General features: G+C 36.0%; 2 protein-coding genes and 1 long non-coding RNA gene across 10 annotated transcripts in view; 2 read left to right on the top strand and 1 right to left on the bottom strand.

Moving 5' to 3' along the window:
* ZNF654 (zinc finger protein 654) overlaps positions 1–3,028 on the top strand; it is an 88,950-nt gene extending 85,922 nt beyond the window's left edge. For all 6 annotated transcript variants that reach the window (XM_012454647.3, XM_012454645.3, XM_064380010.1 and 3 more), the window contains one exon: positions 22–3,028. In XM_012454647.3, coding sequence (XP_012310070.2) covers positions 22–29 — 8 coding nt within the window. In that variant the 3' untranslated portion in view covers positions 30–3,028. The remainder of the gene's footprint in view (positions 1–21) is intronic.
* The window catches only part of LOC110567543 (uncharacterized), a 27,548-nt gene extending 19,337 nt beyond the window's left edge, over positions 1–8,211 (bottom strand). For both annotated transcript variants that reach the window (XR_002477935.2, XR_010343917.1), the window contains exon 1: positions 8,019–8,211. This is a non-coding gene — a long non-coding RNA (uncharacterized LOC110567543). The remainder of the gene's footprint in view (positions 1–8,018) is intronic.
* Positions 8,017–20,762, top strand: CUNH3orf38 (chromosome unknown C3orf38 homolog). Of its 2 annotated transcripts, none has more exons than XM_012454651.3 (3): positions 8,017–8,482; positions 11,065–11,306; positions 13,622–20,762. In XM_012454651.3, the coding sequence occupies exons 1-3, from the start codon at positions 8,356–8,358 to the stop codon at positions 14,231–14,233; spliced, it is 981 nt and encodes a 326-aa protein (XP_012310074.1). In that variant the 5' UTR covers positions 8,017–8,355; the 3' UTR covers positions 14,234–20,762. The 2 variants fall into 2 exon arrangements, with proteins under 2 accessions (XP_012310074.1, XP_012310073.1); XM_012454650.3 differs by having other exon boundaries at positions 8,023–8,482; positions 13,619–20,762.

Genomic DNA, 20,762 nt, shown 5'->3' with positions numbered 1-20,762 from the left:
CAGATGTGTTCCATTTTACAGGTGCCTGATAAAAATGTTTCAGAAAGATCTGTCAATCAAGCAGTAGTGTGAAAAAAGCACTATAAGAAAATGCATCATCAGTTTGCTATTTCCCTGATGGCCTTAATTTTAGAGTGGTCTCGGATTACTAAAGATAAAGACAAAGCACATTTTCTAGAATGAACTCACAGAGGAGATGTGCTGGCTTAGACTCCAAAAGGGTTATTATAAAACTCCCAAAGTACCAGTTTTCCAGAAAACCACATTTTTAAAAAGTTTATGATTAATAGCAGCAGCATGTTCAGTTTCGCTTATATGAGAGACATGTTTAGGCAACTAATCAGAAAACCAGCTATGGCCTTACAGAAAGGGAGAAGTTAACCCATTATTAAAAAGTGTGTGTGGGGAAGGGGGGTGATTTACAATAATAAACAATTTAAAGTATTTTATTCTACAAATGGGGTTTGTTTTCTTGTCATGCATAATCAGATTATGTCCCCTCCCTTCTGGTCAAACATGGTTTAAGGAACCGCTGCTGTCTGGTTTGTGATATGATTTAGAAACTTATACATTAACTTACCACAGTGCTATCAGTTAAAGATTCTAACTGGTTCCCAGATGATTAATTAGGTCAAAGTTCAATGAATGGCATGCCAGCATTGAAAATTCAAAAACAAAACAAAAAAACACAGTGCTTTGCTAGTAAGCTCTTGATAGACCCTCACACTAACCACTTTTGTGGTATATATTAGTTACATTTAAAGGGCAGCAATGTCAATAAAATAATAGAAAAACACCATCAGTAACTCTGGGGAGAGATGAAAGGAATCTAAGACCTTTACAGGCTTTGTAGTTGAAGGAAAACACTGAATTGCAAATTCTTCAATGTGAATAATAGTAAAAGCACACTGGGATATTTCTATTTGTATATATGTTAGGACATTGCTTGATGATTCATAGTAAGGTCCTTTAGACATTAATGTGAGTTATCAAAGTACAGTCCTATTAAAACAATTGGCTCAAAAAATCAGCTAAGAATCAGGTTGAGAATTCATTCATTTTATTCTATTAGGAGAGGTAATTCCAAAATAAGCCATACTATTCCTGTTTTTTAATTCATTAGTGATGAGTCTGGTCTGAATAGTAATTTTTATATGTAAAAGGAAGTATTTGCACAAGAAGAACACATTCATGTATTGTTTTCCTTGGTGATAAGTTATTTTCCTAAGGAAGATTTTAACTTAATAAATTGTTAAAACAATAAATATTTTTAAAAATGCCCTCAGATGTTTTCCACTTGTCCATTATTGAAAGAAAGATGCTTAAAGACTTCCTTTTGCCTAATAGTATGAAATCTAAAACAGTGATAAAAAGCCAAACTGTTTCAAAGCAGATCTCCTAATGTCCCAATGTCAAATATTCCAGTTTTTCTAAATAATAAAATCTTTGTTCAAGGCAGGTAATCTCATCAGACCCGACTATATTAGAGCTTCTGAAAGTGGGGAATTTCTTCCAGGTAGCATCTGTAATTTATTAGGATTTCCAGATCATGATAGATCAGATGATTTTTTTTTTTAATTTCCCGATTTTTATTAGTTTATCATCAACATTCACTACTATGCAATGATGGTCATTAAGTCCATTCCAAATTTAAATTTGTTTTTGTTATGTGGCCTACATTAGGCTGTGGAATTTACATTTAGGTAACTAAACACAATTCATAATCAAGTTTTAAAATCTTTTCTTTAAGGTCAGCTAAAAAAAAAAAAGTTTTTTGTAGTTCTTGATACTAAAAATGTAATGATTTTTATTTCAGTTCATTCTAAAAGTATGTCGTATAATAAAAAGTCTGTTTGGAAACTGGCTTATTTGAACAGTGAAGTTTTTTGAAATATAATTTCTGCTTTGTACATTTTCCAGAAGTTTAACTTAATATTTTATCACATTTTTTACAAGTTGTAACAATTGACATAAATCCATGCCCACAAAGTATTCCATTTTCATTACTTTTACTCTTCATGCCAAGATGTTTTAAATATATTCCATTTGTTATTTGTCTTTGAGGTTTATTTCTACTTTTGTGTTGCTAAGAGAAAATTATTTCTGAAAGACTGAGATCAAACTGGTTTATATATAACTAAATCAAGGAATGTTTTATAAAATTCTATTTGACCACACTGTTCTAACCTCAGTTTATATACTTCTCAAATAGCTATTGAAAGAATGTGTTCATTTTATTTTGTGTCTTTTAAAACATAAACGTACATCATTTTGCTTTTATAGAGTGCATAAACTTCCAAGGGTTCTAATTTCAGCTTCAGAAAAAAAGGAAGCTTGCTTCTTATTCCTCAGATTCTTCTCATTTTCTTCTCCTGTTTTGAGGATGTATTCATCCTACATGGACCAAGTTTCAAATCTTTGATTTTAAATAAAAATTTCCTTCAAAAAATTAAATGTTAAATTTCTGCTGTGTTGTCAGTAAGGTCAAGAAGACAGCAAATCTGAATTTTTGCTGCTCAGATATTATGGAGGAGGTAAAAAGGGGAATCTCCGTGGACAAGGACACTGGTACTTTGGGCTTTAGCCATATTCATTTTTTCAAAACCACCAATTAAATAATACGTAAATAATTTATATCATTGAACTTGTGATTCTTTTCAAATCACACCGAAGGTTCAGCTGTACTCCTTTCATGTTTGGTTTAATACTGTTGTATGGATGAAAAACCTAAAAGGGATGATAGTGTTTATTTTTTAATTTATTTGGTACTGTAAAACACCTTTTCAGAATGAGTAAATGCTGCATATGCATTTTGGAATTGTTAATATGTGAAAGATACTACAGATTCAGCAAGAAAGGAAATTTGTGCTTCCTTGTTGAACATTAAATTATTTTACTTTGCATTTTATAAGAGTACAAATTAAAACTGAGCCATTGAACTGCAATAAATCAACAATAGTGTCTCATTTCAAGAAATTTTTTGTACTGTACATAGATTTGTTCAATAAAACATTGTCCTTGTTGGTAATCAAGTGTTCAATTTTATGTAGTACATACATTGCTTTCAGAAGGCATTAGACTTATATAAGGTATACATTAAATGAAAATATCTATTATGTCTCACAAAGGAATGGCATATTTCAGTTAGTATCATTACCATACTTGGATTGAGTGATTTTTTAAAACATGATATACAAAATAGAAATATCTAAAGTTTTACACAAAATAGGCATTTTTGGACATTTTAATGAATGTCTATATGCAGGAATAGAAGTTGACAGAATTCTGTTTTACTAAAGTCACTTCAGGTAAGTAGGTTTGGTGTGATATAGTACTTTGCAGACTTAGTAGGTGTAGGAACACTCCAAAGGCAAGAGAGTAGATAAATTTGTCAGAAAATGAAGAGCTTCTGGTGGAACTTAAAAAAACAAAGACAAATCATTTTGAAATATTACAATATAAATGATGATGAAAATTACTTCCTAGGAAATAATTTCAATAGGGAAATGTTTAAGTCAATAAGCTGTAACCAAAAGTGATGTCCTTGAGCAAGAGGGCTCCTACTTTTTTGGCTCAGTAACAAAGGAAAACCTCCATACTATTTGCTGTAACTTGCAATTGGAAAAATGGGGCTTTAAGTAGGAAAAAAAATACTTTCAATAATAATGAGATCACACTGCAGTAGATAAATGGGATAAAATGATTTGTGCATATTACAAGCACTGTGCCTTGAAACACTATGAAAACGTTATGAAGCATTCTAGAGCTGAGATCTAAAATTATCAGTCTGATTTATGGTCATATAATCTTAGACTCAATATATTCCATATTCAAAACAATGAGCGTATTGAGGTATTTGGACAAAGTTATTGGGGTTTAGATAACTTCCTTTTCTGAAATCTGAGGAATTCTGGGAAGCAAATACTACTAAATAAGCTTCCAAGATAACTAATTTAAGCTGCTTTTCATGGCATAATATCTATACTGATTTCAAGAATCAATTGATAAAACATGTTTTAATTGTAAATCAAGATTCAAACAGAGCCAATCGACTAATACTTGGAATAAAAATTGTAAATGGTAGAAAGTTTCATGCCTTATTGATGGGTACTGCGCACTGGAGGAAGAAATGGCTTGTTTATATAAGCTACATCTAATTGTCACAACTCAAGGGTAAATATGAACTCTGCTCTTTAGACACCAAAGCTCAGAAAGGTTAACTTGATTAAAGTCACACAGTTAATAAATGGAGAGGGTGACTGAAAACTCAGATGTGTCCTAAAACCATGTTTCCATCGTGCCACACAGTTTTCTCTACAAACGCAGAGCATGAGTGGATCTAATAATCCAAATAGGGTCAGATTTGCCTGAGGATCTGTGATTTCAGAGTCAAAGGATGAAGCCTGGTAGAGAGAATTCTGGTTGATGTAGTATTATCTTCTAGCAGTGATTCTTAAAAGTGTGGTTTCTAGAGCAGCAGAATCAGCATCACCTGGGAATTTGTTAGAAATGCTAAATTGTGGTCAGTTTGAGGGCCATCTGGCTTAACAAATTCTCCAGGTGATTCTGATACAAGCTAAGGTTTGACAATCATAGATCTAAAGCAATAAGCTTCTTTGTATTTCCCTAGAAGATAAACTGTTTACCCTTAAATTTATAGAACCTTCTAAAAATTAGTTTCCAAGACATTTAAGAAGTCCCCTATGAATAGGTACTTAAATTGTTGGGTGAAAGGATACTTCAGTAGTACAATCTCATATCCCAAACTGTTCTAGAGGGTTTTTTGTTGTTTTTTGCTCAAGTTGTACTCCTACTAGAAGAGAATTTAATGGAGACAGTGCAAAGAGATATGGGGATCAGTCATATTCAAATTCTGGCATTCTAGTTTTATGGTTGTGGAGAGCTGTATATTCCACTGATACATAATTTTGCTAAATTTCTCTTCATGTTATGGCTCCTATACGCTGTCTTTGGCTCCAGCCATATTTTAAACCCCACCTACTCTCATCATGCTATTTTAGTCCATGCATTTTTCACTACTGTCCCCTTTACTGGTTGTTCACCTTTCTCCCCATCTCATCTCTGATTTTTTGATTTAATCCTTCCTAAGCATCACCACTTTGTCAGAAAGCCAGATCTCTTGATTTTCCCAGCATTCCTCCTCTCAATAAATGGCAACTAGTTGCCCAAACCAAACGCTTGTAATCGTCCCTGACTCTATCATGTCATTCACTCTAATTCAAGCCACCATTTTCTCTAACTTGGACTATTATAGTTGTCTCCTAACTGGGTTCCCTGCTTCTACCCTTACCCTCCCTTCAATCTTCACACCAGCAGCCAAAGTAATCCTGTTCTGAGACAAGTCAGATATGTTATTCCTGTTTAAAACCTGCCAGTACCTTGAAAGCTCATTCATTTATTCAACAGATATTCATTGGATACCTGCCATGTGCTGGCCTCTGTAACAGGCAATGAAAAACAAAAATCCTTGCTTCACAGAGCTCATACTCTATTGGGGGACAACAAACATACAGTATATGACCGCTATAAAGAAAAATCAGTGCGTAGGAAATGCATACGTAAGCATGATGTCGGTGGTGATTTTAAGCAAGATGATGAGGTAAGGCCTCTCTGATAAGGTGACTTTTGAGCAGGAACTTGAATAAAATATGGGTAAGAGCCACTCAGATATCCAAGGGAAGAATATGCCAGGAGCAAGAGTAAATGCTTTGGGGCAAGAACATGTATGGCAAGTTGAAGGAACAAATGATAAGGGGACCACTGATTAGTCTGGAGAGATTGACAGAATAATAAGGAAGTCAGAGATAAAAAATAAAGCCCCAAGTCCATATGATGCTTTAGAATGTTCTAGACCTACACTATCCAAGACAGTAGTTACTAGCCATGTGTGGCTATTAAAATTTAAATTCAAATAAAACGTGAAATTCAAATCCTACATTGCACTAAACACATTTTAAGAACCTTAAGTGCCACATGTGGCTGATGGACAGCAAAAAGAACATTTTCATCATCTTGAAAAGCAACTTGACAGGTTTTAAATCAGTGGCTCTTAATTGTGGGCGATTTTGCCCTGCAGGGTACATGTAACAATGTCTGGAGGCGATTTTGGTTGCCACAGCGAGGGAAGGAGGTGCTACTGGCACCTAGTGGGTAGAGGACGGGGATGTGCTAAAAACATCCTACAATGCACAGGGCAATCCCCTCAACAAAAGATTATCCCGCCCAAAAATGTCAATAGTTCTATGATGAAGAAACTCTGCTTTAGATCAGTTTTAACTGCAACTCTAACCACATTGCTCATTGCCTCCTCCTTGCTCAAACAGCTCCAGTCTCCTGGACTCCTTCCTCAAAATCTCTGCTGTTGCTTCTTCCTAACATGCTTCTCCTGCGGTTCGTTCACTTTCTTTGATCTTCGACGTCACATAAAGAAGCTTTCCCTTCAACCTGTATGAAATACTAACATCCTCTCCCATGCCCGTTTTCTGGATTTATTTTTCTCCATAGCATCTCCTGGCCGAGTATATCGTTTCTTATATGTTTATTGTGTATTTCCTTCTACCAAAATGCAAGCATTGTTTTTTGTCCCCGGAACAAAGAACAGTAACTGGCAAGTAGGTGCTCAATAATAATAAATTTTTTAATGAACGAATGAAAGAAGTTAGACATGCCCTCCACATGGTCCCACACCAACATATTTGAGCACTTGTAATCTCCTTACTAGTAACACTCCCAAAAGCTCTTTGAAGAAAGGTCAGGGTCATGTCTCTGAACCTTCAATACCTAACAATGTAGGCATTCATTAGCAATTTAAACAATGAAGAATTGCTACTGTTGAGTAAATGGTACCCCAAATAACATCCACTGACAATTTAACCACATTTTGAATGCCTTGTTTTAAAGACTACATGTACACTATATGACTGATAATTAGCTATTATTTATTTATTTTTGGGACAGGGTCTCACTCTGTCACGCAGGTTGGGGTGCAGTGAGTGGCACGATCTCGGTTCATTGCAATCTTTGCCTCCCGAGTTCAAGCGATTCTCCTGCCTCTCAGCCTCCGAGTAGCTGGGATTACAGGCGTCCACCACTATGCCAGGCTAATTTTTTGTATTTTTAGTGGAGTCGGGTTTCTTCATATTGGCCAGGCTGGTCTTGAACTCCTGGCCTCTTGTGATCCGCCCGCCTCAGCCTCCCGAAGTGCTTGGATTACAGGTGTGAGCCACCGCGCCCGGCCAAGCCATGATATTTTAAACAAAGTTAAATTTGCTCACCAGGATCTGCAGATGTGTACACTTCAGCTACTAAATGGCAATACCCTAATTAAATGTCAACTGAGCAAAAATAGGACTTAAAAATAGAAAGAGAAAAAGGCAAGTGACAATGTACTTAGTCTAATTCCAGTTTAGCAGGGCATGACTATTTCTCTCGTAAATGTGTGTTGCTACCATGCCAATAGTAATAACAGCTCTTACTAGCCCCATGCACTGTTCACCCTGCCCCCACAACACCAAGAGGTAGGCATCTCTACTAGATCCACTTCGACAGAAAACTCAAGGGGAAAAGGCTAAGGAGCTTGCTTACAGTCATAGTCAATGGCGGAGTAAAACCCTGGTAATCTGGCGTCCAGAACCCCCAACCTTAAGTTGCGCGCGACATCGCCTCTCCTAAGGCCGAGCGGGCAGAAGGGGAATGGAGGCAAGAGACGGTCCCGGCGTGTTTGAGAGGAAAGTCCGTTGTCGGAAGGCGGGCAGGCACGGTGGATTATCTATTTTTAATTTTTCATACTATAATGTTAAACAAAACTAAATTATTTTAATTTACGTAATTTAAGGAATCAAACTACCGGCTCACCCAACTCAGAAGTGGCCGCAGAAGACATTCAAGCGCTCCCGGGGACCCGGCCCGCGGGCGGGGAGGAGCCGCCTCCATTGGCCGGCCCCGCGGCATCACGGGAGCTCGCCGTGCGCCCAGGTGGCTGGCCGCTTTCCACGCACCTGCACCTGCGCAGCACTCCAGGACGCTGTTTTGGAGGAGAGATTTCTCTTTCGGTAATCGGCTCCCTTGCGGAAGGTCTATGTTCTCCATATAAACCCGGCACGTCCCTTAATTGAGATACATGGGACTTCGCTCCGTCCCCAGCCCGGAACCACTAGTGGGAGCACTTCGTATCTTGATTGACCTCTTTGGCGATTACTTCCGCCCAGGGGCCTGGAATACTCGAGGCCCTTGGACGGCGAGCTACAGGAAAGGCACTTCCGGTGTCTGCTGCCTAGGCGCGGGCCCGGTGGGCCGTAGGGGCCGTCGTCCGGCTCCCCCGTACCGTGGGTTGAGATGTCGCGACTCAGCTTTCCAGAGATGGAGGGCTGCCGTAAACTACTTGGCCTACTGGACAACGACGAGATCATGGCCCTGTGCGACACCGTCACCAACCGCCTGGTGCAGCCTGAGAACCGCCAAGGTAAGAGCAGGCGCTTCACATAGAAGGCGGCCGCCCCTGCCCAGGCCTCACGCTGACCCCAGGTCGCTGGAGCGTGGGAGTGGAGGGGGTTCGAGGCCCAGCACCCACTTAGTCCCCGACCCCGCTAAGGCAGAATCCTTGGGAATCCTGGCCGCCGTCGCCGCAGATCCACAGCTCTGAAACGACGACGCAGACTTGGGCAGCCAGGTCAAGGGAGGGAGGTGGCAGCGGCGACCGTGGCGCGGCTTCCAGGTTTTATGCATTTCAATAATATGGGGAGCGCTTGTTGATTCGAGGATTCTAAGTAAGTCAGTAGTAATTTTTAAAAACTTTCTGGGGAGCCAGAATGTTTGGCATTTTCAGTTTCGATTTACTGAAGGGAGTCAGCTGCTTCCCCCTTCAAGTTTCAGGGGAAAGAGGATGGCAGACATTTCGTATCAGTCTCTGGTAAAAAGCAACTACTGTAATAAAAAAGGCAGATACCTAGGTACCTTGGATCTCCATGTATTCTTTTGGAACCTAAATTTTTCTGAGATGATTTTCGTACTAGGAATACATACAAGCGAGCTGAATGCATATTCCTATGGATTTTTAAGGGTTATTAGTATTAAGCCTAATTGTGACTAGTCCATATAAAAATGTAAAGCGTTTGTTCATTTTCTGTATCGGGTAGCTAGTTTTATTTTAAATGCGCTGAATTTTACTTCAAAACGTGAAAAATTCCAGATTCCCATTTTAGTATATGATTATTTTTAAAAGATTCTCCCCTTTTAAAACTGGATTTTTCTGCTTAAGTCGGATTTCATTTTTGGCATTGAAGAAAGTCGTTTGTCACTTTGAACCATGGGCACTAAAAGAGGAAATTCCAAAGAATTAAGACCGAAAATAGTTTTAGACTTATATGGTTCTTCAGCATTTATTTTACATGGCTTTCATCTTTTTACAATCATGGTGAGTGTGAATTTAAAATTATAATGCATAACATGCTGCGTTTAGTCGATAGTGGATCTAAAAGCAAATAAGAAAAAAAAAATAAATGACTTGAAACATTTCTTAGGGGGAAAAAAAACCATGCATATGAAAATATATTCAGCGTCCTTCGAAACTAATGAAATGAAAACCAGAAACAGACGTTGTCTTTTCTATGTACCAAATTGGCAAAATACACACAGGTTTTGATTCATTAATTTTAGGGTAGGCCCAGAAATTCTGTTTCTAACAAGCTCCATGTTTCTAACATGCTCTGCTGCTTGCCCCTTTGTACACTGCGGGATACATATGAGAATGTTCAAAGTAACAGCATTTCTAACTGGACACACACAATAGAAGTCTGTAAACAGAATAGTTAGCTGTCTTGTATACAGTCATATAACTGATTATGATATAGCAGTGAAAATGAGTTAGCTATGTATTCGATTAATCCAGAAAATATTAATTGAAAAGCTGATTATAGAAAACTGTATACTGTATATGGATGGATTGAATTTATAGCATAATTTTAAACATATCAAACTAAATATAGTTCAGGGATACATACTTAGGCTGTACAACTGTAAAAAAAGGGAATCCTAAAGCACAATTTAGGATAGTAGCTACTCCTAAGTGGATGAGAAGAAAGCAATAGCATTAGGGAGGGACAAATTGGGGACCTCAGAGATAGTAGTAATTTCTTATGTCCTAAGCTAGGAGGTATGTATATGGGAGTTCGCTTTATTGCCATTCTGTGTAACTCACACATGTCTGAATTGTTCTTTGGTCTGTGTTTAATATAAATTTTTTAAAATACAAGTCAGCCGGGCGTGGTGGCTCATGCCTGTAATCCCAGCACTTTGGGAGGCCAAGGCGGGCAGATCATTTGAGATCAAGAGTTCAAGACCAGCCTGGCCAACATGGTGAAACCTCGTCTCTACTAAAAATACAAAAATTAGCTGGGTGTGGTGGTGCATACCTGTAACCCCAGCTACTTGGGAGACTGAGGCAGGAGAATCACTTGAACCCGGGAGATGTAGGCTGCAGTCAGCCCAGATCACGCCACTGTACTTAGCTTGGGTGACAAGTGAGACTCCATCTCAGAAGAATAAAAATAAAAAAATAAAATATAAGTCCTGGTTCTGCCACTTTCTAGAAATACGATAATTGATACCTAATATGGCCTCAACTTTCATTATCAGTACAGTGAGGAGTTAGGACTAAAATTCCTTGACATCTAAAATGTTGTAATTTTCCCTGTTTTTAGAGATTGTATATGAATTTAGGACTGTTGGCCTTATTAGAAAAAAATATTTTTTCTGGCTTGAATGTGTTCTTAAAATGCAGTCCTCTAAGAGAAAATGCTAAAATTTCACTGTCATTTATGGGAAGTGAAAAGAAAAGATTTTAAGTAAGGAAAGTTTAAGGCATAAAGACATTAAAATTTAAAAACTGACAATGGACTTCCTGTTTTTTAAAAATGATGGCTATCATGCAACAGCAATAATGCTGTGACAAGAGTTTGTAAATATTATTTGATAGAGTTTCTACTGACCTGGCACAAATTTGTAAGTGCCTCATGATTTTTTATTAATCTTGAAATTTCTTTCTAGATGCTGTTCATGCAATATTAGTATACAGTCAAAGTGCAGAAGAACTTCTGAGGCGTAGAAAAGTCCACCGAGACATCATATTTAAGTATTTGGCAACACAGGGGATTATTATACCTCCAGCTACTGAAAAACACAATCTTATTCAGCATGCAAAAGATTACTGGCAAAAGCAATCACAACTGAAATTGAAGGAAATACCAGAGCCAGTTACAAAGACAGAGGACATGCGATTCTTTCGACAGGTAAAATAGATCTTATGGTTATATTCTGAACCTCTGTTCTGTCTGAAACTTTGTAGATAAGCATAGATCTCGGAGAACGTGGTTGATAATGTTTGTTGGGTTTTTTTAATTTTTATTTTTTAAAAAATTCTCACTCTATTGCCCAGGCTGGAGTGCAATAGTGTAATCATAGCTCACTGCAGCCTTGAACTTCTGGGCTCAAGTGATTCTTCCACCTCTGCCTCCTGAGTAGCTAGGGCTACAGGCATATACCGCCATGCCTGGCTAACTTTTAAAATTTTTTTGTGGGGATAGGGTCTCATATGTTACCTAGGCTGGTCTCAAACTCCTGCCCTCAAGTGATCCTCCCGCCTCAGCCTCCCAAAGTGCTGGAATTACAGGCATGAGCCACCATGCCCAGCCTATTTTATTTATATTTTGTAATTTTAATTTTATTTCATATTCTATCCTGAAGGAAGAGACCAGTAGAGCAACTAAAGGAAAAAGTATTTCTGACATACAGTGTTGCATATATAATCATCTATTGATATGTGAGGGGAAAAGTATTTTTCAGTATCAATCAGTATCATCAAATGAGGACTAATGGATTTCTAGTTCTTCTCTAGTTCTGTGTAATCTTTTTACTTTAGAAGAATTCTAATGCAAATTCTTTCTTTTAAGACTTTTTGGTATTGCAAAAATGTCATGAAAGGAACCTAATTTTTTTTTTTTTCAACTTTTTTAAAATTTAAAATTTTACTTTTACTTTAAAAAAAAAATTAAGTTCCGGGGGTACGTGTGCAAGTTTGTTAGATAGGTAAACATGTGCCATGGTGATTTACTGCGCCTGTCAACCCATCACCTAGGTATTAAGCTCATCATGTGTTAGCTATTTTTCTTGATGTTCTCCCTGTCCCTAAAAATATTTTTTATGCTTGATTTTTTTTTAACTAGAAAAAGTCCTATTGTAGAAATTTTCTCCAGTGGTCATTGGCTGTTTCCGTTCATTGTATCTCCACTGTACATTTTAGATATTGCACAAATATTTAAGTGTTGCTTGAATTGATCTCTAGGTAATTTGCAGATTTTTAAACTACATTCCACATTATTTGAATTAATGAGGTTTCACAGTGAGAAAGCTTGCCTTCACATTAGGAAAGGATCTTTTAAGAGCTTTATGTACTGATAAGAGCATTGATTTTGAAATCATACGGTTATGACTTCAAATTAGGGCCTGCAATATACTAGGCAAATAACGACCTTTCTGAACCTTTTTTTTTTTTTAATCTGTAAAATGATCATAACAATAATATCTGTGTCCTAGGGCTTATTGTGAAGATAGGAAGAAATTGCTCTTAAATGCCATGCACGGTGCCTAGTATATTAAATAGCAGATGCTTAGTAAACCTAAGATCTCTTGCCATTTAATAAAGTACTATCCTCTGGAACACATGGATGAATGAATGAGATCTAGTGTATCAGATTTATTTTTACAGTAACTTTTTTGTTTTGTTTGTTGTTTTTGTTTTTTGAGACAGAGTTTGCCCTGTCACCCAGGCTGGAGTACAGTGGCATAATGTCGGCCCGCTGCAGCCTCTGCCCTCTGGGTTCAAGTGATTCTCTTACCTCAGCCTCCCAAGTAGCTGGGATTACAGGCATGCACCACTATACTCAGCTAATTTTTGTATTTTTAGTAGAGACAGAGTTTCACCATGTTGGCCAGGGTGGTCTTGAACTCACGACCTCAGGTGATCTGCCTGCCTCAGCCTCCCAAAGTGCTGGGATTACAGGCATGAACCACCACGCCCGGCTTACAGTAACATTTTTTTTTTTGAAAAAAGAGAATAAAATTAATCCCAATTATAGAAAATAACCCATTTCAGTTGCCATTAGAGTATCTGTTTAAAGACAATGAAAATGCTTACTTATTTCTACTTTATTAATTTATATGCAAAAGACATCCATTTAAAGTAAACATTTTGAAGGTTTTGACAGAGATAGACACCTGTGAAAACACTGCCACAATCTGAGGAAACGCTTATATAAATCATTATTATTGACTGTTCATACTGATTTTTTAAGATGCCTTGCTAAACCCTACTCTCATGGCTGAATTTTCAGTAGTTTAAGCTGGAAGTTTCTAAAATGATTTTTCTCTTTTTGAAAAAAGATTTGTATTATGCATGATGGGTTCAGCAAGGTCACATATAGTTCACTTCTCTCTGCTGTAATCAGTACGTTCAAACTTAACTCTGAAATAGACTAAATAGTAAAATAGATATGGAAGTTAAAACTTGGTGTTATTTTGTATTTATTTTATTTGTTTCAATCAGCAGGTGAAAGAAGATAAAAAAGCTGAAAATGTTGATTTTCGTCGCCTAGGAGAAGAATTCTGTCATTGGTTCTTTGGACTTCTTAATTCTCAGAATCCTTTTCTGGGACCACCTCAAGATGAATGGGGACCACAGCACTTCTGGCATGATGTAAAGCTTAGGTTTTATTACAACACATCAGAACAAAATGTGATGGACTACCATGGAGCAGAAATTGTGAGCCTTCGTTTGCTGTCACTAGTAAAAGAAGAATTTCTTTTTCTCAGCCCCAACCTAGATTCACGTGGACTGAAATGTGCATCTTCTCCCCATGGGCTGGTTATGGTTGGAGTTGCTGGGACTGTCCATCGAGGGAACACTTGTTTGGGCATTTTTGAACAAATTTTTGGACTCATCCGCTGCCCTTTTGTGGAGAATACTTGGAAAATCAAATTTATCAACCTGAGAATTGTGGGAGAGAGTTCCCTTGTTCCTGGAACATTACCAAAACCAGCTGTTACATTTGAACCAAGTGATCTAGAGGCCTTTTATAATGTAATCACTTTATGTGGTACCAATGAAGTACGACATAATGTAAAGCAGGCATTGGATAGTGGAACTGGGGACCAAGCTTGATGTACTGGAAATGAGGCATTGCTGAACAAAAGAGAACTGGGTTTATCTGACCCTCTGTAGCATGAAGTACTGTCAGCCTAAAAGAAATCTTCTATACAGAAACTCTTCCAAATACTACATCAGTAATGTCGAAATGATTTCAGATGTGAGAATTGACATTTTAGTTGAAATACCTTTCTGGAATACAGACTTACATGTTATGTGAATGCATACCTATTTCTGCCCAAGTTGCAACAAATGTTCTGAAAGCTTAATGCAAATAAATCCCACTTTAGATGTTGTAGCTAACTGTGTGCCTTAGAAACCAGGTAATATTTTCCTTTTACTTAGTGAATATTCTGTTAATATCTGCACTTTTCATGTGGGAAAGGATTAATAATGTTGTAGGCTTCTCCTTTTTAAGTTTCTTACTGACTTTTGTCTAACTCTGGGTAACTATTTTACAAATGCATCTCACCATAGTATGTTTTAAAAACTTAAACATTTTAGAGATGTTTAACGTAAACTCAAAGTTCTTATTTTAGAAAATTTAGATGACTTTTTTTTGGCAAAAAGTCCAATAATTTAACAGGTAAAGAAAACTTACTACCTCTTTAAATATTTCAGAAACATTTTTCAAAGTTATCAGCTGTAGTCCAAGCTAAATATCTTTTGTAATCTGCAGTGTTTTCCAAACTGTTTTGGGTAATGATAAATGCTGTTCTCAAAACAGACTTTATTCTTACCTAGGCTTAAACCAACAATTTTATAGAGCATTTACTGTACTGCAATATAAAGGAAATGCACTGTTGAAATTTTAAAGGCATGCCCAGTTCCTAACTTTTAAACGAATTATTATTCTTTCTTGATTGATCTTGGCGGAGGTGACCAAAAAAAAAAAAAAAAAACAACTCCATGCATTTATAATATGGGTATACACATATACATAAGTATACATATACTCCCACATTATAACTTAGAATCTTTAGTTTTTTACCTTTCTGTTACTAGGTTTGAGTTGCATGGTTGAGTTGCCAAATTGTAAAGCTTGGAAGTTTAAATTGTTCATCACCTAGCAATTGTTTGCTGATCTTGGATTTACTTAGTTCATTTAATTTATAGAAGTACCATCTGGGAAAAAAACTGAATTGGAAAATGTGGTGATGTATTGTACATGTTACTTATTTATTTATTTTTTTTTTTTGGCTCATAATCTTGTAGGGAGACTCATAAGAATTTTGGGAAATAGGAGGCTAAAAACTCATCTTTTTTTGTTTTTTTAATGCTATGCCTCTTATGAGGAATATGGATTGATATGTCCTAAAATAGGAACTTTATAAAGGAGGGAAATCCCTTTTGTCTGCTATAAGAATAGTGTATTGTTCAGATTTAATTTACAGTTATCTTGCTCTTAAAGTGTTAGGCATTTAACCAGAACAGAGAAAATTTTATAACTGCTAGTTACACTATCATTGTAATGTAATTAAGTATAAAGAAAATAGCAGTGTGCAAAATAATTTCCTCTCATATTTTTATAAAGGTACACAATCAGGTCACAAGTTCATCTTTATTCATCCTATACCTCAGCTTGAGTTTTGAAAGCTGAGTTACCTTTTTTCCTTAGTTTGAAATTTATAAAGTGTAATAGATAAACATCCTAAGAATAAAATTAAAAACCATTTCTATTACTACAGATACTTAAAAAGGGCAATGATTTCCTCTAGGTATCTTTAGTATTGTACTTTTGAGTTTGTGTAAAGCCCAAATAAGGCTGCAATTTCTGCACATAATTTTGAATCAACCTTAAACATTTCAAATCTTTTTGATAGTCTAAGATTTTTGAGGATTGATGCTGTTTTATTTCATGTGAATCTCTAGATCTGGGCACACTGTACAGCCTAATGTTGGAGTGAGTGCATTAATGAATGAGCAAAAAGCAGCTTACATACTGTATAGAAGATATTTTTCTGCTTCTAGGATTTATCTTTGGTTCTTCTCATCAGTGTTAGTTTTTCAGTTGCATAGTTCGTTTGAATTTCATACTTGAATACTCAGAAACTTTTAGGCCCCCAAAATGACTCCGATTTAGGAGGAGAATTATACTGACTTTAAAAACCTAGGGGTCAGTAAGAGACCCTGAGATTCCTGAGGCTACCTGGAAAACATTCTAGGGGAGTGTATGAGAAAACAGTGTTTGGAGAAGAAACACCTAGAGGAATTGAAATCTATTAGTGAAGCTCGAAGCTTGATCAGGCTTTGTGAGAATAGTCAAAAGCACAGTGCCAGGATTGAACTCTACTTTTGCTATAATCCCATTAGTCTGTTTATGCTAGGGAATGGCAGATAAATAACCCAGCTTTAGTTCTCTGTTTTGATATACCCAACTGGTATTTGTAAAGTCTGGAGTCAGTCATAAAGAAGAATACAGTACTCTACACATAATTCATCATAACTGGGTAGTCAAACTGGAGAGACCATCTGGACCTTTACTTGCTGTAGGCTAATTTGCCATAGCCTAAAAGCAGGGCATACATAGTAAATATCCCTTTTTGTTAAAATTAAAAAAAAAAAAAATCTTGATAGTTACGTTAGGATACTTTGTTAGAATCTAGAATGTGAAATAACATACTGCATGTGTCTTCTTACCAAAAATACCAATTCTAAGGGGAAAAGTCATCTTTAATTTATTAAATCAACTTGCAAATGGCAAACGATAGCAGATCAGGAAATATTCCTAGGTTTTCAGAAAGGTAGCATTTTTATACTAAAAGAAGTTTAGTTATCTAGTAACAATAAGAAATTGTAATAGTGTCTGAAAAAAATTTCAAGAACAGTGGCTTAAAAAAAGTCAAAAACATTGTGTTTTAACAAAATAGGTCATATGGCTAAGTAGATCCTAAAAATGAATGCAAATCACACTGTAATATTTTCCTTAGGATATCTCTGTTTTCACAGACTTAGACAACCTTTTCTTTACTGCTTCATGTGGGTTGTGGAAGGTGGTCATATAAGTTGAGTGCTGCGTTCTTAGAAAAAAGTTTGCATATGTTTTTAGAGATTTTATGTATTTCATTGAGTTGATGGGTGTCCCTAAAACATCTGTGTGTCTTGTAGCTATCCTTATTCTCCATGCTGGAAAAATCCTGCCATAAAAATTACATTTCTCCCAGACTACTCTACTGTATTAAAAGTAAAAATATTTGTAAAAGATTTAGTGACATTGCTAAGTCCCTAAGTTACAGACTAAACCTTTTTTTATGAATGAAAGGATGATCTCTAGGAAATGTTAGTTTATGATAGTTGTAACTTGTGAATTTTGGTTTTCAAATGTTAGATATGGAGACAAAATCAACCAAAATACTGTCAAGTGGAGCATAAAAATATTAATTCAGAATTCATTTTATTTTGACAAGGTAAATTTAATGAAGAATAATTAACATGCTTTGGAGAAAGTGATAAAAATGTGAAAAGAAAAAATAACTTAAAAATAATGATTCTCCAGACCTTTACAAAAACATTTTCTAAGACATTATTTAGAAATAATTGTATATTGCTAATTCTGATGAAGGATTTTGAAAATATGAACATTTCTTCTTCCAGGCCTATCTTTATATGTGCTCTCACCTTATACCTGTCCTTCCTGCCTCTCCCATCATCCCCCAAAATCTTCTTCATAACCTTTGTTATTTACACAGTTTCGATGCGGTTAGCACAGTGGCCTAGGAAACAACACCTTCTGGATTATGGTTCTCTTCAAATTTATTTGGCATATATTTATTGAGCATCTATTTGTAAGTCACTGACTCAACCGCCAGACAAAATAATACATCAGTAGATTATTTACATAAACTTACAATGGATTCAGATCTCAGTCTCTGGATTTAGGTTTTCTTAAGGTGGAAACTTCTTTAGACCCTTTGTGGAAAGATTTAGATCCTTTTATATGATCTGGAAAAATTTTTTAATTGAAATTTTAAGTAGCCATATGGTTCTAGCTAAGCCCTCTAGATTTTATCAATACAAAATACAGGATATTTTGACAGGCCATTTTATTTATAATTGGAAAGAAAGGTTTCCAAATTGTTTGTGCTTAATGCTTTTAGCTTTATTTTTCTAGTCTGAACCTTCCCAGTAGTCTTTCAGTAAGATGTAAATATTGAAATTAAATGTAATATTGACTATGATATATAAAACCAGAAACTCCAGAACTACTTGTGTTGCCTTGAAATCACTAGCCTAGAATTTGGTAGCTTCTAACTTCTATTCCCAGTACTGCTAAATCATCCTTTTTTTTTTAAGTGAATGATTTGGTGAGGCTCTTGATTAGTAATTTTCATCTTCGGTTTGTAGATTTCCTAAGTCTCAAGTATGCAGTTAGTTATACTTGAATTAATTTAAGGATTGAAGGGAAAATCACCCACTGCCAACTGTTACTTGTCTGATTCAGTGTTTTCTGAACAAAAAAATAACAGGAAAGCCTTTTCCTTAAAACATTTAGTTTATAAGTTTGCATCTTTTCCATGCCTTATCTTTTACTATACTAGTCATTAGTATTACACTTAATTCTCAAATTGTCACATGTAAGTTACTTTTGCCTCCCTAAATTGTAAATTCTTAGAACTGGTGACTCTTACTTATTTTGCAGTCTTCTTTTTCCCAGTGCCTTGCACAGGGTAAATAAAATTTGGGGTGCTTATTACGTGCCAGTTACTATTCCATGTACATTGCGTGTATTTACTCACTCAATCCTGTGAACAGTGACATGAGATAGATGCCATTATCCCTCCTTTACCTGAAAACAGGGTTGAGTAACTTCCTTAACTGTCAAAGTATGTGATAAATACTGACTACACTATATTTCCTCATATATAATAGGGTTTTGAGGAATACTTTTTGACCGATTATCTTCAATATGTTTTCATTTACTGGCATTTATTTCCAAAACAAAGATTCTTTTAATCTGTATTGCTTATCTAAATACAGAGTAGGAGTATTAATTCATACTGTATTCTACTTGTAATTATATCTCAAGTTGCTGATTTACTGATTTAAAACATCTTGGAGGAAAAATACAGAATATTCATGGAAAACTATTTCATTAAGATAATTGGGTAACATGTAACAGTTTATATCAAATATTTTGAACTCACCACAATCTCTAGTCTTTTTCCCTTCCTGTTTATGACACCATTGTAATTTTAGTGTTGGAGACAGTCTTTGTTTCATATGTTCAATTTCTTGCCACATCCAGATGTAGCATATCTGTAGTGTTTTCTGTTTCAGCTGCTGCTGCTGTTAGGTGCTCTTTCATTAATGTTAATCTTATTTCTCTGCTTTCATATTTTTACCTATTTGTGACGTTAAACTTTTCTTAAAGTACAACTTTCAACATAACTTTCATGTGCAGAACTTTCAGTGGTTTTGCATTACCTCCAAAATAAAATCCATGATAGACATAAAAATCCATAATCTACTTTTCGTCACCACCTAGTGTGACTCCACTCACTTTCACGCATTTTTTTGGTACAGTCAACATCTACTAAGTAGGTTTTCTCTTCTTTATCCTCTACTTACTTAGCCCTCTGCTTTTATGCCCACATATCTAAAATTATAGAACTTTTTGTTTTTTTAGAGGCAGTTTGATAATATATTGTAGAAAGAAAAGAACTATGATTCAAACAGTTTAATAATGAAATTTCTTCAAAAATCAAGCATTTTTCCTCTTCAGGAGTTTTGCATACATGTCTAGAATCATCTATACCAAGCTTTTTTCATGGCTGCTTCATTTTCACCTTTGAGGCTGCTTCCTTTTTATCTTGGATTAAATGTTTTCTTTTCTCTAAATTGTCAGTATTTATCAGAGCACCTTGTTTCTTTCAGTCTAGCACTTTTGATATAATTTGTTAATGTACTAATTTATTATGTATTTCCCCCAGTAAATTTTAAGCTGAGAACAGGGACTGTAACTGTTTTAACACATTTTATTTGTATTGCTTTGCACAGAGACTAGATATTAAATATTTATTAAAGACAGAAATAAGGAAGTGATGCTACTTTGTATTCAAAGCTTTATATATTACTAGACCTTAGCTTATCTGTTAAAAATAAAACCTAATGGCCGGGCATGGTGGCTCACACCTGTAATCTCAGCACTTTGGGAGGCCGAGGCAGGCGGATCACCTGAGATCAGGAGTTCAAGACCAGCCTGGTCAACATGGTGAAACCCCATCTCTAGTAAAAATACCAAAAATTAGCCAAGCGTAGTGGCAGGTGCTTGTAATCCCAGCTACTCAGGAGGCTGAGAGGAGAATTACTTGAACCGGGAGGCAGAGGTTATAGTGAGCTGAGATCACGCCATTGCACTTCTGCCTGGGCAACAAGAGCGAAACTCCGTCTCAAAAAAAAACCACAAGACCTAGCGTATTACATATATTAGATGCTCAGTAAATATGTGTAATAAATAAAGCCAAAATTAATCTGGAATGATGACATATGAGCTCTAATACACTCTGGTACATGGAATTATCTAGTTCTTATACAATTTTTAAAA

This window comes from Aotus nancymaae, unplaced genomic scaffold (assembly GCF_030222135.1).
Source record: "Aotus nancymaae isolate 86718 unplaced genomic scaffold, 86718_ANA_hifiasm-v0.15.2.pri h1tg000022l_1, whole genome shotgun sequence".
NCBI lineage: Eukaryota > Metazoa > Chordata > Mammalia > Primates > Aotidae > Aotus > Aotus nancymaae.
The sequence above is the reverse complement of the archived record's forward strand: the minus strand, read 5'-3'. Positions and strand labels throughout refer to the sequence as shown.

What these genes read in the sequence shown, in the direction of transcription:
- CUNH3orf38 (XM_012454650.3), top strand. Translation starts at nt 8,356, where the DNA reads ATGTCGCGACTCAGCTTTCCAGAGATGGAGGGCTGCCGTAAACTACTT. An exon ending in GCAGCCTGAGAACCGCCAAG is followed by an intron (nt 8,483 to 11,064) that starts GTAAGAGCAGGC and finishes ATTTCTTTCTAG; the next exon opens with ATGCTGTTCATGCAATATTA. An exon ending in ACATGCGATTCTTTCGACAG is followed by an intron (nt 11,307 to 13,618) that starts GTAAAATAGATC and finishes TGTTTCAATCAG; the next exon opens with CAGGTGAAAGAAGATAAAAA.